Source organism: Canis aureus, chromosome 2 (assembly GCF_053574225.1).
Source record: "Canis aureus isolate CA01 chromosome 2, VMU_Caureus_v.1.0, whole genome shotgun sequence".
Lineage (NCBI taxonomy): Eukaryota > Metazoa > Chordata > Mammalia > Carnivora > Canidae > Canis > Canis aureus.
Window position 1 is genome coordinate 59,537,003 of NC_135612.1, and position 17,023 is coordinate 59,554,025.

Below are 17,023 nucleotides of genomic sequence, written 5' to 3' on the forward strand. Positions count from 1 at the left end.
TCCGCATCCTTCATGAGCATCTTCCAGTAAGGACTCTTGCAGCTGGATGGGGGCAGGGTCAGGAGGGGTGGCTGCAGAGCCAGTCCAGGCTGTGGGTGGGACGCCTTAGCCCCTCTCTGTGTGGCCCCTTCAGAGCTGCTACAGGGACCTGGGTATGGAGGCTGACTTCCTAGAGGTAGGGTTCCAAGGGGGGAAGCATCCCGGGAGAGCCGCCCTGGGGCTTGGGATTCTGCTTAGATGTGGACATTATTGGGGCACCTGGGTGACTCAATGGGTGAGCATCTGCCTTTGGCTCCGGGTGTGATCTCGGGGTCCTCAGATCAAGTCCTGCATTGGGCTCTTTGCAGGGAACCTCTGCCTATGTGTCTTTCTCTGTGTGTCCCTCATGAATAAATAATTAATATCATAAAAAAAAGAAAAGAAGTGGAAGCGTGGACAGGACTGGAGGGGAGGGCGGAGCAGGAAAGTTGGTGTCCATGTGCCACCCCTGGCCTAACTCAGGTGACAGCAGCACCTCTGCTGGCCCTGCTCCTCCTGTTCCTGTCAGCTCCTCCCCCAAGTGTGCTGATCCCTGCTGTCTGTCTAGGGGACCCGTCCCTGGTGGCCTGCAGGGACAGCCAGAGCAGCCCCCGGCTCCCCTGGCAGCAGCATGTGGTCGGTCTGCTGGCTCCCCGTGCTCACACAGCTGCTGCTGCTGCGGTTCCTGGTGGCTCAGCCTGTGAGCCCCATCAGGGTGTTCGTGGTGCCCCACAGTCACATGGACGTGGGCTGGATCTACACGGTGCAGGTAGGTGCCTGGTCGCTGCTTCCCACACGCACCTGGAGCTCAGCCTCCTTCTCCTGCCAGATCCCAGTGTGGTTCAAAGCCTGGGGTCAGCTGCCACCTGGGGGGGGACCAGCCTGTGTGAGTCCTGACTCTGCTGGAGACAGAGGACACTGACCAGGGCTCGGTGCTGCTGTTCTCTGGCTTCAGTGTCCCCATCCGTGCCAAGGAAAGTGGGATGAAGAGGCGGGGACCTGACTCAGGCCATGGTCCCAGTGCGACACTGGGGCACCCTGGGTGGACTGTGTCCCATTTTGGAGCCTCCGCGTCCCCCTTCCGTAGGATGGCACAGGCCTCCCACCCTTTGCACTGGTTTTTCCTCTGCCCAGAAGGCTATCCTTCCACACACCTGCAGGACTCAATCTGCCCCATCCTTTGGGGGGGCTCCACAAAAGGTGCTTCCTGGCCAGGCTTCCTGGCATCCCTGTCTGTGCCCTATTTCCTTCCCCATCCTCCTTTCCTGCCACATTACTTGAGGGCTAGTGGACAGTCCTTATCCCCACTAAAGGCTAGCTTCACAGGGCACAGGTTGGTTCATTTTATTTCCTGACACTCCATACATTTCAGACACAAGAGGGACACCAGGAATCACTGAATGAAGGAATGAAGGAATGAATGATGAATGATGGAAAAGGAGAGGGAACAGCCTCAGATTTGTCCAGGAATCTGGGCTGGTGACTGAATATTGTCACCCAGGCTACCTCCAGCTCTTTTGTGGGAAGAGGCAGGAAACCCAGTAGAGAACAAACAGTCTCTGGGATTAGGGATCTGGTAACTTTCTGAGGTCGTTGCTAAGTGGGCAGCTGGACTCATCAGGAGAGAGAAGCAGCAGCAGGATGTGACTCTGGGCAGTGGGGGAACCTGGTCCTGGACTCACTGGGCAGCCTCTGGGGGACACTCGTGGGCCCTTGGAGATGGCTAAAGGGGGGGAACGAGCTTGCACCCCTCAGTTACAGAGGAGGAAACTGAGGCCCAGAGGGGGTTGGTGACTTGCCTGAGGGCACCCAGGAATGACCCCCACCACCCACTCCTGAAGCCTCTCAGCCCAGGCTCATTAACTCCTTTTTTTTTTTTTTTAAGATTTTATTTATTTATTAGAGATAGAGAGTGAGAGAGACACAGGCAGAGGGAGAAGCAGGCTCCATGCAGGGAGCCGGACGTGGGACTCGATCTAGGGTCTACAGGATCACACCCCAGGCCGAAGGCGGTGCCAAACCGCTGAGCCACGGGGACTGCCCTTATTCACTCCTTTCAAGGAGCAGGTCTGGGCACTGCCGTGTGCCAGCCTGGAGACAGCTATGAGAAACAGGTGCGGCTGCATCCTGGGAGCCCCCAGCCAGAGGGGGGAGGTGGGCAGGCAGGTGCCCAGGACCAGCCAGGGGGCCGGGGCAGCTCCTTTCAACTTCTGTTCTCAACACCGGCTCCCCTCATCTCAGCCCAGGCAGGACCCGAGGGCACCCTGGACCCCCTCCCCTGTCACTCCATGGCTGCACTGCGCTGTCTCCACACCCTAAGGGCCCCTTCGGGAAGCCGTCCCTGATCCCTGGTTCAGGCTGGCACGTCCTCCGCCCACGTCGTGTGTCATGGTCTGGAACGTCATCTCTGTCCCAAGAACAGCAGGATCTCAGCAGAGGTGGGAGGGTCATGAGGCCCTCTCAGGCCCAGCCGGCACTGGGTGTCCAGCACCTACAGGGCACCCGGGGTCCTCCAAGTGAACAGCAGAGGGAGAAGCAGAGGAAGAGCCATGGGCGCATGCCTGCAGGGGGTGGCGGGGCCCAGGGACACGATGTCACTCTGCAGTTTGCTCCTGGAGCCTTGGGGCCAAGAGTCCGGGAGCCTCCCCAAGGGCTGGTGTGACGGCGGCCCCCTCCCCAGGAGAGCCTGCGGGCCTATGCTGCCAACGTCTATACCACGGTGGTGGAGCAGCTGATGCTCCAGAAGCAGCGCAGGTTCATCGCGGTGGAGCAGGAGTACTTCCGGCTGTGGTGGGATGGCATCGCCTCCTACAGGCAGAAACGCCAGGTACCCCCACCTACAGGGGCCTCCAGGGGGAGGGTGGGGTGCCAGGGGCTGTGTGGCTTGAAGCTCAGGCCCAGACACACTGGGCGGTTCCCAGGCTTGTTACCTCAGGTTTGGGCTCAGACCCTGCCCCCAGGACAGGTTGGGGGTTTTTTTGTTTGTTTTCTTTTGGTTTTTTTTATAAATGTATTTTTTATTGGTGTTCAATTTGCCAACATATAGAATAACACCCAGTGCTCATCCCGTCAAGTGCCCCCCTCAGTGCCCACCACCCAGTCACCCCCACCCCCTGCCCACCTCCCCTTCCCCCACCCCTAGTTCGTTTCCTAGAGTTAAGAGTCTTTTATGTTATGTCTCCCTTTCTGATATTTCCCACTCATTTTTTCTCCTTTCCCCTTTATTCCCTGTCACTATTTTTTATATTCCCCAAGTGAATGAGACCATATAATGTTTGTCCTTCTCTGATTGACATTTCACTCAGCATAATACCCACCAGCTCCATCCACGTCGAAGCAAATGCTGGGTATTTGTCGTTTCTTTTTTTTTATTATTATTATTAATAATCATAAGCATTTATTAAGCACCAAGAGTATACTGCAATGGTTGCTATATAAAAGCTTATTTAACAATATAGTGTCCCTGCCATCAAGCTTACAATCTAAAATGAAATACAACAAGAATGCTGTTAAGACTACCTCAAAATTTCCTTAACTTAGAAATGGCTATTTTGGCAAGGAAGTGAGGCAAAATGGCCTATCATTTTAGGTACAATGTTAATAAGGCTTTGAACATGATCCGGATGTCAGTGTGCAGCCTTAAGCCAGCACCTCGACATTTCCCTCAATTATATTAGGCTTGGCTTGGTAAGAAAAAGACCACTTAGAAGTTGGGTAAGAAGAATGAATTATTTCAAATTGCCTTGTAGGACTTTAAACAGAGAAATGCTTACCAGCCTGAGTTTTAACACAGCCAGGAAAAACTCTACAAAAAATATTATGAGCTCAATCAAGCCCGTCTTCTATGTATTTGTCGTTTCTAATGGCTGAGGAAGATTCCATTGTATACATAGACCACATCTTCTTTACCCGTTCATCTTTCGATGGACACCGAGGCTCCTTCCACAGTCTGGCTATTGTGGACACCTGCACCCCGATGTTTATAGCAGCAATGTCCACAATAGACAGGTTGGGTTTTAATCAGCCTCGTGGCGATTGGTGTAAAGTGTCAGCCTGGCAAGCCAACCGAGCACTCAGCTGGTGCTGAATGGGGTCACTTCTGACCTCAGCACTCCGGAGGGGCCCTAACCCCACCTCCTGCGTCACCGACCCCACCGACCCCTGGCCCCACGGGCACGCAGCTGGCTGCCCTCCCAGGTGCCACAGTCCCTGAGTTAGTGGGCTGCAGGAGGCATCACAGGCTGCAGGAGGCATCACAGGCTGCAGGGTCACAGAGGCCTCACCCCATAGGGAGGCAGCCTGGGACCCGGCTCCGCCTGAGGCAGGGGTGCACGCTGTGAGCGGGGGGGCCCGCCTGCGCAAATGGGAGTGACCTCCCCCTCCTCGGAGTGGACAGGCCAGATGATGCAGGACGGGAACACCTGGGAGGACGCTGTGGACCTGGTCCCCTCCCTGCCATTCACCTTCCTTCAGAGCAGTCACCGATCGTGAACGTCAGGGAGGCTAGAGACGTGCCCAGGGTAGTAAAGCTGAGAAGGCAAAGCAGAGAGTCAGTCCCCCCAATCAAACTGGGGGCTCTTCACCCTGCAGCCTGTGGAATCCCGAGGAGGAGCCTCGCAATCATGGGCGCCGGCTCTGCTTCTCACACTGGATTAGCTACACTGTTGCATCCGTGTCAAATGTCCTATGTGGAGCCTTACACTATGTTACACTGTGGTTATAAGCACCCTCTCCTGACAAGCACAGTGAAGGACCTGGGCGCAAGGCTGCTATGTCTAACTGGTAATTTCAAATGGTTTAGAGAAAACCCTCCCAGGTTACAAGGAGATGGGGGAGCGCTACGGCAAACAGGTGAAGAAGGTTGACAGTGAACGAATCTGCGGAAGGACTCAGATTACCCGGGAGCCACTTGCATACTCCTTGCAAGTCTTTCAGAAATTTCAAATTATTTCCACAGTGAAAAGGTAACAGATGTAGATATAGACATGGAGACAGAAAAAGATAGACAAGGAGGTAGAAACAGAGGTAGAGAAAAAGGTAGACATGGATGTAGAGACAGAAGTAGAGACAGAGGTGGACACAACAGAGATCAAGTACAGCCAAGGGCCAGGTGCTGGCGCGGGGGGTGGGAGGCAGTGCTGACCTGCTGCTCTTGCAGAATGAAGGCACGGCAGGACTTTGATGGAGGACACCATGAGACGCCGGAGGCATGTCCCCACAGATCCAGCCCTACTGTGGGGTTCTATCCTGGCTTCGTTCTCTCTGCTTGTCACCAAGGTCCGCCATCTCCTGGCCACGAGACGCCTGGAGTTTGTCATCGGGGGCCAGGTCATGCATGATGAGACCGTGGCCCACTTTGATGACCAGATCCTACAGCTCACAGGTGAGGTCCCCCTTCCCCATCCCCCGGGTCTCCTGGGGCCTCCAATCAGACTGGGACTGGGTTTCTGAGCCCAGGTCTGAGCCCCGTCTTCCCCTCTGAGCAGGACCCTGAGGCCAGTAGAAACAGGCATTGGCGAGTGGCGTCCTCCTGCCAGTGCTGCTGAGTGCAGGGCTGTGGACGTGGACTGGAGACCACATGGCCTGGCGCTGTCCTGCCTCTGCCCATTCCCAACCCTGTGACCCAGGCAAGGGACGTCACCTCCCTGGGCCTCTGTTTCCTCATGACTTAAATGAGTGTGATGGCACTGCCTACCTCCCAGGGTAGTTGTGAGGATCAAATCGGACAATTCATTAGAGCACTGGGAGTGGAGCCTGTGGTTCCCAGAAAATGAGTAGTGAGGTTAGATGCCATTGCTGCCTTCCCCACCCGTATGTACAGGGCCACAGCAGCAGCACGGTCACCCTCCAGCCTTCCCCCAAGGGCCACCACCACCACCACCTGTATCATCTTACTACCACCAACCACACTGACTGCCACTGCCCCACATACACCACCTATGTCCGCATCACGATGACCATCATCATAATCTCCAGCATCATCACAACTAGCTTCGTGACTTCACAGGCCCATCCACACCCCAGCAAATACCGCCACCCACTCCCACTACATGGCCATCACCCCTCAGGGACCTCCTAGGTCACAAGCCCTGTCTCTGCCCGGTGCAGCTACCACTACGGCTACCATCACCACCACCACCATTACCATGCACATTTGTCCTAAAGACACTTTCCTCTCCATGTACCGAATGCCCTCAGGAGCAGCAGCTCACCCTGTCCTCTCCGCAGGCTGCTGTGAGCACATGGTCTCCAGTCTCCATGTGCTCAGATGACCCTGACCAAAGAAGGGCCAAAAGTCAGTGGATGGGCCGGGTCTTCACTCAGGCCTGTGACTGCAGCCAAGCCCTGAGGTCACTCCATGACACAGGGGCCCCATTTACCCTTGTTGTAAACCAGAAGGATGGAAAGGGATGCTGTCTAATGACCTGCTCACACTGTCTCCCCTGACCCCGGCTTGAACGATGGTACTTTCTAGCCATGAATAGCTAAAGCCAATGAAAATTGATCTCTTGAGCTGGGTGAGGTATCGTCAGGCCTGGCTTGCTCTGGCTCCCTGTCTGTAGAGAGGACTGTTCCTCAAGCTACCCTCCCCCGATCCGGTGATGCTGTTGAGCATTCCCTGACAAGCTCAGGCCCCACAACCCCGAGGTCTTCCCTCCCACTGCTGCTTCTTCCTCGTCTCCTCTGCTTCCTGCCCTGAGTTTTCTGACACAGTACGTGGTGGCAGGCCTGGGAAACAAGAACCAATGTCTGGCACTAGTCTGGAATTTCTTTCCCCTGCAGCACTCAACCTGACATCAGACTCATGGGGTGGCTCTACAGTCGTGAATGAGTACACGGAACATCGGGTGATCCTGCCGTGGCACCCTCTGTGTTAGGCCCTCTTGCAGCACACCCCAGGATGGCACTCCAGCCCCCTGGAAAGGCAGGGGCCCTGAGTGAGCAGGTGGGGAGGGACCACCCTCCTGTCACCAGCAAGGCAGGGCTCTCTTTGCAGAAGGACACGGCTTCCTGTACGAAACCTTTGGGATCCGGCCGAGGTTCTCCTGGCAAATCGACTCCTTTGGTGCATCTGCCACGACCCCCACCCTATTTGCCCTGGCGGGCTTCCATGCCCACGTCATCTCCCGCATCGACTATGCCCTGAAGGACACCATGCAGAACTCGCAGGTGAGCCGTGAGCCACATCCGCTGCTGCCTCTCGCCCCTGGTCCTTCCCTCTGTGTGCAGGGCCCGTTACTAAGCCCCTGCTGTAGCGAGTATCGTGTCTTGGGTAATAACGCTCTGGGACAAAGCTGGCTGCGGCTCGCAGCGGTAGACAAGGGTACAGGTGGGCTCTAGCTGGGCAAGAGGAGAACATGGTCCTGAGCCCCACCTCATGCCACGCTGTGCGCAGAGTTCACTTCCCATGTCAGCTCATTTCTGCCGCTGCTGACTCTGTGAGCTGCGTGGGGCCCTCCCCATTCCTCCCATGCAGAAACCGAGTCCCGGGGGACTCAGGGAACATGTGCATCGTCCCAGAGCCAGTGCTTAATAGAACCAGGATTTCCCCCTGCTTTGTAACCCTGAGCGGGTCCCAGTCATGAGAGCAATGAAGAAACAGACCAGAGGATTAGTGAGAGGTGAGCAGCTCCTGTGCCAGGAGGTCGTCAAGCAGAGCCAGAATGAGCTTCGCTGGCAGGCCTTGGTAGAGAGGGTCCTTCCCCGGGGCAGGCGGCGGGGGTGGCGGGCAGTGAGCAAGCGGGCTGGCTCCCACTAGAGGGCAATTTCCACAAACATGGGTGGCCTTGGGGGGTCAGAGGGAATCTAGAGGAGGCAGCGGAGGGGATGGCCCCTGGAACCACTGAGGGAGACCCAAGTGGGGCTGGAGGAGGCAGAACCAGGGCCACCGTGTTGCCCCTGGGCCGTCACTCTGTTCCCTCTGGGTTTGCAGGGGCTGCAGTTTGTGTGGCGAGGGTCCCCAACCCTATCAGCTCAGCAGGAAATCTTCACGCATGTCTTGGACCAGTACAACTACTGCTCGTGAGCACCTTCCTGGGGAGCCCAGTTCAAAGCACTCTCCCTGTGTTACCTGAGAAACGACCCACCCTCCCGTGCATCCTCTTGGGACACTCTGGCTTACACAAAGAGAAACTGAGGCAGGGTCACTCAGCCAGGGTCCCAGGGCCCACAGTGGCAGAGTCAGGTTGGTTTGGACAGACTATTTCCGGGCCTCTAAAGCATGGGTGCAGCCAGGCTGTGGGCTCTTGGGACGAGAGGCCCTGGGTCCAACTCACTCTGGCCCTTTCGACCTTGAGGCCATAGAGAATTGAGCTCCCCTATCCTGGAAAAGGAGAGATTATTGGGCAAGGTGAAGGATTTCATGACCTCTTCTCTAGCCCACGCTGTGCACCAGGCAAGGTCTCCAGGGCTTTCCACTGATGTCCTTTATTGATTCTAACAACCATCAGGACATTAATGGATGAGGATACCTGAAGCTCTGAGGATCCAAGTGGCCACTCCTGGATGCTGGCCCGGGTCACCCCTATGTCACTCTATGCTGCCTGGAATGAGGCAGGGGGGACCCTAACTGGAGCATCCGGACCCTCAGGGTCGGTCTCGGGGTCTGTGTCATACAGACCAAATTGGAGCCTGAGACAAAAGGGAAAATCCGAATACTGCCCTTGCACTTGGGGGGAATGTTGGTATTCTGTTCATCGCCATTTGTTTCACATTAATTCTGAGTTTTGAAGCATGACACCAACTTACCTCCATGTCACCTCCTGTGACTGGGCTCTCCCTTACACTCGCAGCCCAGGGCACTGTGCATCACAGCCTCACCCTGCCCCAGCCCTGCTCTGTGCTTTGGACTCAGGTCTGAGGGTACCACAGTGGCCTCCGTGAGATCCCCAGTGGGAATGCAGACTGTGGGCTCCATGGGGCGGGGGAGGCAGTGTGGGCCCAGGGAAGGGGCCGTGTTCCAGGCCCCACAGCTGGCAAACTGTGACATGTGGATTTGAGCCCCATCTGTCAGAGGAGCTCTTGTCGGCCACCATTGGCCCTCCCATCACACAGGTGTGAGAAGGAGGCCTGAGCGCCGATCTGTACACCCTGAGCTGCCCTGTGGCCTGGCCGCACCTGCCTGTCCTCCTGGACCCCGAGCTGCCTCCCCTCTCAGGGCGGGGCTCCTCTAACCCTTCTCTCCCCTGCAGGGAAGGCTTTAACTGGGACGGCACTGCTGTCTTCCCGAACTCACCGCCAGACAGGGTATTTCACCCGAAGTCTGTACCCATCACTTGGAACAATATCAATTACTATGTCAGTCTCCTTGTGGACAATGTGAAGGAGCGAGCCACCTGGTTCCGGACACCGCACCTCCTCTGGCCCTGGGTAAGGTGGGATCCCAGGCCTCAGTGACCTGACCACAGCCCTGGATTCCTGTCCAGTCTCACCCAACCATGCTCTTTCCAGGGGACAGGCCAGACAGCCATCTCAGATCCGAGGTGGTGCCTCTTCCCTGCACACCACAAAGCCTCACCCCTTCCACCAGCTCCTGCCACCACCCTGGACTCCCCAAGCCTCTCTCACCTGAAATACAGCCCTGGCCCCTGCCAGCCCCCAGTTCCACCCAGATCCTTGATCTTCCTCTTCCCATCTCAGTGTTGGGACATGAGGCTGGGGTAGGAATCCTGAACCCCTGCTCAGACCCTGTGTGCCTCGACCCCTTTGGGTCTCACTTTCCTCATCTCTAACGTGAGGATCATGACAGTCCCTGACTCACAGGCTGAGACTGAGGGGAGGCATGCCCCGTGTCAGTGTCAGAGTGTCAGACACTCCCTTCTCCTCTTCCTCTTTGGCTTCCTCCTCAACATTACATTCAGATTCACCCCTCACTAGCCTCCCCAGGGCACAAGGCACCTTCTATGTGATACATTTGTCTCATCCTCTTAGTCTGCCCATGGGCCTAGAAGGCAGACACTGCTGGTATCCCATTTTGACAATGAGAGACCTGAGAACCAGAGAGGTCAAGGGATCGTCCTGAGGCCGCACAGCTACTTAGCAGGGCAGCTAAGATGGGGATTTGTGATCACACCCTGGCTGGGCATTCCCTACTCTGTCTTCTTATGTCTTGAGTGCCTATGGGAAAGTGCACAGAGGGTCAGTAAATGTGGGTGATGGCTGTTATCCCTGGCATTCCTAATTTTCATATTATTATTGTTAATGATATTGATGAAGAGTCATACTGCTGGTCTTTAAGAAAGGCCCACGGAGTGAAGTAAGTCAGAAAGAGAATTCCAACCCTGCACAACCTCATTTAATGTGGTTCTAAAAGCATCAGATGTAGAGAAAAGAGATGAGTCTTTTAGTTCCCAGACTTGAGGGGTGAGGGAGGGTCAAAGGTACAGACTTTAGTTATATGAGAAACATGTGTTGGAGGTGTAATGTAGAGCATGATGTAAAACCTAACAAGATTTTAGTGAGAACAGTAAGCAGAAAGGAAGGAGGAAAGGAAGGAAAGAAGAAAGGAGGGAAGGAAGGAAGGAAGGAAGGAAGGAAGGAAGGAAGGAAGGAAGGAAGGAAGGAAGGAAGGAAAGAGGGAAAAGGAGGAAGAAGGTAGGAGGGATGGGGGAAGGAATGGGGGACGGAGGGAGGGAGGGAGGCTCGCAGGAAGGAAAGGGACACAGGGCTGCACTCGGGAGCTGGTGGGGCCTCTCCAGGCAGAGCGGAGGGCCCTGGATGGCCGAGGGAGGCCGCTCGCCTGGACTGGGCTCAGCCCCGCAATCACGGGGGTCGCGCTGTGGCCCGGCCTGCAGGGCTGTGACAAGCAGTTCTTCAACGCGTCGCTGCAGTTCTCCAACATGGACCCGCTGCTGGACTTCATCAACAGTAACTCGTCCAAGCTCGGCATCTCCGTGGAGTACGCCACGCTGGCCGACTACTTCGAGGCGGTGCAGGCTCACAACGCCTCGTGGCGCGTCCACACCCACGGGGACTTCCTGCCCTATTCCTCCGGTAGGAGCCCGGGCATCCTAGGACGGCAAGACATTCCCGGGACGCCTGGGAGGCTTCCTGCTTCCCTCCCCTCATTCCCTTCCCTTCCAGGAGATGCCCCAAGGAGCCCCTCGCAGGAGCTGCCTCCCGGGGGCGGGCGCTGCCCTGACCCGCCCGCCCGACAGGACGGCTGCTCCAGCCCCTGGGCCCCCACCTCTCTCTGTGCGGCGGCCAGGGGGAGCTGCACGGCTGTCAGGCCTTTTTCTGTCTGACCAGCATTGGTGGCCGGCCAGAAAATCCCGCCAGGGAAAGAGGCTACAGGGATGTGTCCAAGGTTGCACTAGAGGAGGGAGGTTTCTAGCTGTGGGCGGGGTGACAGGCAAAGCGGAGCGGGCCCATGAGTGCGGGCGCGGTCACAGGGGAGGGGGCGAGGCTACTCCCAGTGGGTGGGGTGACAGGCCATGATGTGGGCGGGGCTGTCGGGGAGATGGGAGGGACACAAGGGTGACCTAGGGATAAAGACAGGTGCCATGGGATTCCATGTGGATGTGGCTCACTCAAGACAAAGCAGCTACAGTGGAGATGGGATGGGCCACAGTGATGGAGGGGATGGGTACAGTCCAGGTGAAATTGGATATGTTGAAGTGAAGGGGCTGTTACAGGTGAGGTGCGAGGGGATACTACAGAGACCTGGGAGTGGATTCCAGACAGAGGTGACACGTGCAAGTGGGCGGGATTACCGTCAGGGTGGGCGTGGCTACCCTGAGGTAGACAGGCTGACAACTGAGATGAAGGCCACATCCACAAGGCCTTGGCTGCCATCCTGTGGGAGGACATACAAGGGTGTGAGTTTGGCTGGGGTGGAGGTGGGAGGGGCAAATTGATGTGGGCTGGTTACAGGTGCAGTTCCAGGACCATGTGCCTCTGGGCGTGGTTACGGTCCAGGTAGGGGTACTGTTCAGGTAGGTCCAGACAGGGCGATGTCCAGCAGGTGTTCTGTCCTGAATGGGCGTGGCTTGCTGTAACCCCCCAGCAGAGACAGTGTTTATGTGGAGACTGGACAGGTGCGGTGAGCCCTGGGATCTGCTCTGGGTCACGGGCGCCTTAGAGCTGAGGCTGTGGAGAGCCCCTGCCTGGCCAGGACACTCAGCCTGCTGGAGGGGCTGTGGACAGCACATCCACCTGACCCCATGGCCTGTGGCCTTTCTCCGGGCCCGTGGGGCTACCCTTCCTGGTGTCCTCAGGCCGTGTGGGGAAGGTCAGGGAATGGGGACACAGGCCAACCTGGGAGGAGGCAGGGGGCAAGAACAGTGGGAAGAGTCAAGCAACTTGTGAGACCCAGCCAGGGCCTGGGGAGGCACCCCGCACCCCCTCCTCTCACCAGAGCCCAGAACAGGCGTCATCCTCTGGGTGCAGGTCAGCACAGCAGCTAGGGAATCCCTCAGCAATCCCCCATCCCAGCTCCCTGGGCTGCCAGTGGAACTCCACTGATTGCAGGCTTCCCCTGAGTCACAGGCAAAGGCCTCTGCCAGCACTCAGGGCACGTGCCAGCTGGTGCCGCCTGCTGGGCTCCCACCTCCCCCTGCACTCCTCAGAGGTCTCCCAGGCCCAGGCTCTTCAAATTCCCAGGTCCTCCCTGGACTGTCTGGTCCCCCATCCCAGGCCTGGCCCAGCCCAGCCTGATCCTCCCACCTGCCCCAGCCCCCACAACAGGGATCCGCGGGCCATTCCTGGCCTGGCTGGACAGGAGTCTCTGGCTGCCTCTATAGGTGACCCAGGCAGAGCCAGACACCAGGCTCCAGTTTCCCCAGCTTTACTGGGCTTGGGGTCTGGAAGCCCCCACGCCAGGGAGACTCATGCCAACTGCCAGCTCTTCTCTCCAGATCCATTTCAGGCCTGGACGGGCTTCTACGCCTCCCGCAGTGGGCTCAAGGCGCTGGCGAGGCGAGCCAGTGCTCTGTTGTATGCCGGGGAGTCCATGTTCACACGCTACATGTGGCCTGCCCCCCACCAGCACCTGGACCCGGCCTGGGCCCTGAAGCAGCTCCAGAGGCTCCGCTGGGCAGTCTCCGAGGTAATGTCACACCTCTCAGCATGATGTCAGGTTGAAACCTCCTGTGTAGTGCACTTCCCCAGCCCCTGGTCGCTAGAGGTCACTTTCCAGAGGAGAACACTGAGGTGGTGGGTGTGTGTGGACACTGGACCAAGGCTAGAATCACGTCCTGACAACGCTCAGCTGGTGGGTTCAGTAGGCTTTAGAGCCAAAAGGCAGAGGGTAAAGGGCAGACGGGAGAGGCGTTAGTGTCCTGTGTGGATTCAGTCCTCCTCTGCCGGTGGCTTCAGGCTCAGGACTGCCCTCTCTGAGCATAATTCCCTCCCTGGACAATGAGAAATTCATGCCCACCCCAGGGTGGCGAGGCTACTGAATGTGATAATGTACATAAGGTGCTGGGCACGGTGGCTGCCCCATAACAAGTGGTTCCGATCTTCCGTCTCCACTTGTCCCCACTGTACAGATAGGAAAAGTGAGATCTGAGAAATCCTGTGACTTGTCATACCCAGCCAGAAAGGGTCACGCTGGACGTGACATTGGCATGCTCACCTGAGGGAGTCACTGGCAGATGTGTCACTGGGGTGAAATGGGTAGACCTTAGAGTCCTTCAGAGGGGGCTGGACAAGAGGCTTCACTGGTAGAGTCTCAGGTTCCCTCGGGCCGGAAAGTTAATCCCAGTCCCACTCTGGCGCAGAGAATGGAGGGTGCCCGGAGCATCCCAGCGGCACTTCCTGGGAGGCTGGACAGCGGAGGTGAAGCAGGGGCAGGTCCCTGACAGAAGTCTCCTCTCTTCCCGAGCTAGGGGACACAGTGGGTCTCCGTGAGCCCCTGGGGAGCGGGAAGGAGAGCCAGCACCTAGGAGGTACCCGGGTAGGTGGTGTGCAGAGGCAGGCCAGATCCCATGTTTCCCCCAATCCTGTCGGGACGCAGGTCCAGCACCATGATGCCATCACTGGGACCCAGAGCCCCAAGGTGAGAGACATGTGCGAGGAGAATCTGAGCTCAGGGATGCAGGGTGTGCAGGAACTGATGGCCTCCATCGTCCGTGACAGGACCCCAGCCCACTCGGGTAAGCGAGGCCTATGTATGGTGGCCCTGCAGGTCAGTGGGGGGGGGCGGCTCTGACCATTTCTGAGCACAGAGCCTGGGGTCAGGGAGAGGATCTGAACAACCGGAGCCTCAGACCCTGCCACCACATATCCCTGTGCAACCCTGACCTTGGCCTGAGCTTGGCAAGTGCTTGGCTGCTCAGAGCCTGTGTGTCCTGTGTGTGTGTGGGAAGAAGGGTGACATTGCCATGAGAGTGAGGCCTAGCGGCCGCCTCAGCACTCTGCACGCAGTGGTTACTGAATGCCGGGAGGGTCTGTAAGCTCGGGGCTGTTATCCTCACTGCGCAGCTGAGGACACAGCAGAGCCAGAGGCTGTGGACCTGTCCAGGGTCACTCAGCCAGGAAGGAGCAGAGCAGGGCTTGAAACCGTGGCCCCGTGCTGCAGGGTTACAGAGCATGCAGGTGTCCTCGGGGATCTGAGCCCAGCCTGGGTCCCCCAACTCCCTCGTCAGTGCAGTTTGAGTGCTGATGTCCAGCCTCGTTGATGGTGAGGGTTCCACATGTGCAGATAACTGGTCATGCCAGTTTGGGCCTGAGGAGGTTTGAGAACCTCCCCCTTGAAAGGCCCAGGCACCAGGACACCGTGGTGTCTCTCCCAGTGCCTGAATGTGACATGTACAAGGCCTGATGAGCCTTCCCTGCTCCCCAGCCCAGCATGCACTCTGTCATGGGGCACCCCTCACATCGGCCCTCGCTGCTCCCCTGGCCGGCGTTTCCCTCCCCTCTGAGTCTATGTGCAATGCCATTGGATCCTCAAACTGAGGAAGGCCCACGGGGACCAGGTAGCAGCACACAGGGTCCCAGCCCATAGATCCTGGGGCGGCTGGTACAGACCTTTGCAACAGAGCTGGAACCTGGGGTCGGATTTCCCTGCTAGGTGGGACCGGCCGTTCCCGTGACCTCACCTGGGCGGTTGCCCAAGCAGTGAGCAGAGGGAGGTCAGGAGAGGTGTCCCAGCCATGGGGACAGCCTGGGCAGGGGCTCGGGCCTGGAAGTGTGTGATGTGTTTAGGAATCATCAGACATGGCCAGAGTTTACCTCACTGAATAAATAAAGGATGGAACAGAGAGGGAGCCCAGGTGCACATCGCTGGGGCTCACACGTTGGGCTAGGCGATTGGACTGGACCCTCCAGCCTCCCAAAAATTCTCCCGTCCATCCCGAGGCCAAGCACTCAAAGCTTGGCAGCCACACCTCAGTAGCAGGCCAGGTGACTGTACATCTCCGGGCCTGTTCAGTCCAGTGGGGCTGTCAGGGGTGATGTGTGAGGAGCATGGGGACCCTCTCTGTCAGAGGAACACTGTGTCTTCCCTTCCAGCCTCTCTGCCTGGGGACCGGGAACAGAGCACTGAGCAGAGTATGGGGCCCCTGGGTGTAGCAGTGACTAGCCCACTAGTCCCTGTCCTCAGGTGCCCTGGCAGCTATACTGGGATGTGTCTCTCCTGCCTCCAGTTTCCCATGTATCCAGGGGTACCCAGGTGTGTTGGGTGAGTCCAATGGCAGCAGGTAAACTCAGTTCTCTGTGTGCAGACCAGGAACCTGTGGGACACTCTGCCGTGGTCTACAACCCCCTGGCCTGGACGGTCACCACCATTGTTACCCTGACTGTGGGCTTCTCCAGGGTCAGCGTCACAGATGAGTCAGGCCAGCAAGTGGCTGCACAGGTATGGGTATGACTTCCTGCACGTGGCACAATTGCCGTTGCTGACACTTGCTCTCTGAGGGTGCTTCAAGAAATGGGAACAGTTTAAGTGAACATGTGACAATGGGTGCTCCCTTGGAGTACATCCCCATGGGGACCCTGTCCAGTGAGGTTCCGTGGGATCCACCAGGAGGCTGGCACTGGGCTATGGGCCTCTGAAGTGGCCAGAAGGGCCCCACTGTCCCTTCCCAGGAGGTTCTCCTGGGTCATTTGCACTGTTTGGGAGGCTCTTCTCCCGCCCCCCATCCCCCCCCCCCCCCCCGCCACGAGGCATCTTTATATTCTGAATGTCAACTTCCACTTTGTGTGGGAAAGACCCTCATGGGGCTTCCTGGGGCACTTGGTGGAGGTGCTGATGTTTCAGACTGGCCTGCCTGAAGGTGTGCGCACCCAGATGCCAGCATGCCCGTGATCTGTTCTCATGTCCTTCCACGGCCAGGAGCCAGCAGGGCCCCAGGGACCTGCCTGTCCCCCAATGCCAGTGTTTCCCTGCAGAGGGGCAGGAGCTGCTGACCTCAGCCATTTAGCAGACACTCCGAGGGCACATTCTGCTCCCGCCAGGGCTGAGTGCTCATCCCCAGGACGGCAGTGCCACCGTGGGGAGGCTGTTGCAACACTTGAAGGACACGTGTGGTGTGGAGTGATGACCTGGGGAGCCAGGGCAGCTGGCTTTGCTTGACGCAGAAGGAGGAGTTCATGTGACGTGGGCAGGGAGATGAGATAGGCTTGCTCTCACAGACCCAACTCCTAGCACCCCCTTCTTCCCCCACATGCAACAGCATGCAGATAAATGCTCTTAGCAAATATTTCTGGAGACTTGCTTTGTGTCAGGCCTGCCCTAGGGGCCAGGTTTCCTTAATAACCAGGCATATGAAGTCCCTGCCTGCGGAGGACTCATATTCTCACCCTGGGTGACAACAGGAAACAAATAAGATGGTGTGGAATGTGACAGATGGTGGTGGCTCTGAGAGGAAGTTCTCCAGAGCAAGATGGGGGCAGGTACGGGGTGTCTGCTGAATGTCCCACAAGGCCTGGGTGGGACGCTGTGTGCAGACATCCTGGGGTGACTAATGGAGGCCCCAAAGCTACCCCCAGCAACTGGGATGCTGCATGCTTCCCCTAGAGAGTGAGGGGTTCCTCTGAGTGTACCCTGTGTCCTCCTCCAACCCTC

The 17,023-nt window shown here is 57.6% G+C and overlaps 1 protein-coding gene across 8 annotated transcripts in view; it reads left to right on the plus strand.

The window, feature by feature from the left end:
• Window positions 1-17,023, plus strand: part of MAN2B2 (mannosidase alpha class 2B member 2) — a 32,784-nt gene that overhangs the window by 647 nt on the left and 15,114 nt on the right. For 5 of the 8 annotated variants that reach the window (XM_077874901.1, XM_077874886.1, XM_077874892.1 and 2 more), the window contains 10 exons: window positions 587-787; window positions 2,699-2,845; window positions 5,296-5,401; window positions 7,016-7,188; window positions 7,952-8,040; window positions 9,210-9,387; window positions 10,812-11,010; window positions 12,873-13,063; window positions 13,973-14,111; window positions 15,681-15,814. In XM_077874901.1, coding sequence (XP_077731027.1) covers window positions 650-787; window positions 2,699-2,845; window positions 5,296-5,401; window positions 7,016-7,188; window positions 7,952-8,040; window positions 9,210-9,387; window positions 10,812-11,010; window positions 12,873-13,063; window positions 13,973-14,111; window positions 15,681-15,814 — 1,494 coding nt within the window. In that variant the 5' untranslated portion in view covers window positions 587-649. Of the gene's footprint in view, window positions 1-586; window positions 788-2,698; window positions 2,846-5,176; window positions 5,402-7,015; window positions 7,189-7,951; window positions 8,041-9,209; window positions 9,388-10,811; window positions 11,011-12,872; window positions 13,064-13,972; window positions 14,112-15,680; window positions 15,815-17,023 lie in introns of those variants that run through there. The other 3 variants (XM_077874885.1, XM_077874908.1, XM_077874912.1) reach the window with 3 other exon arrangements.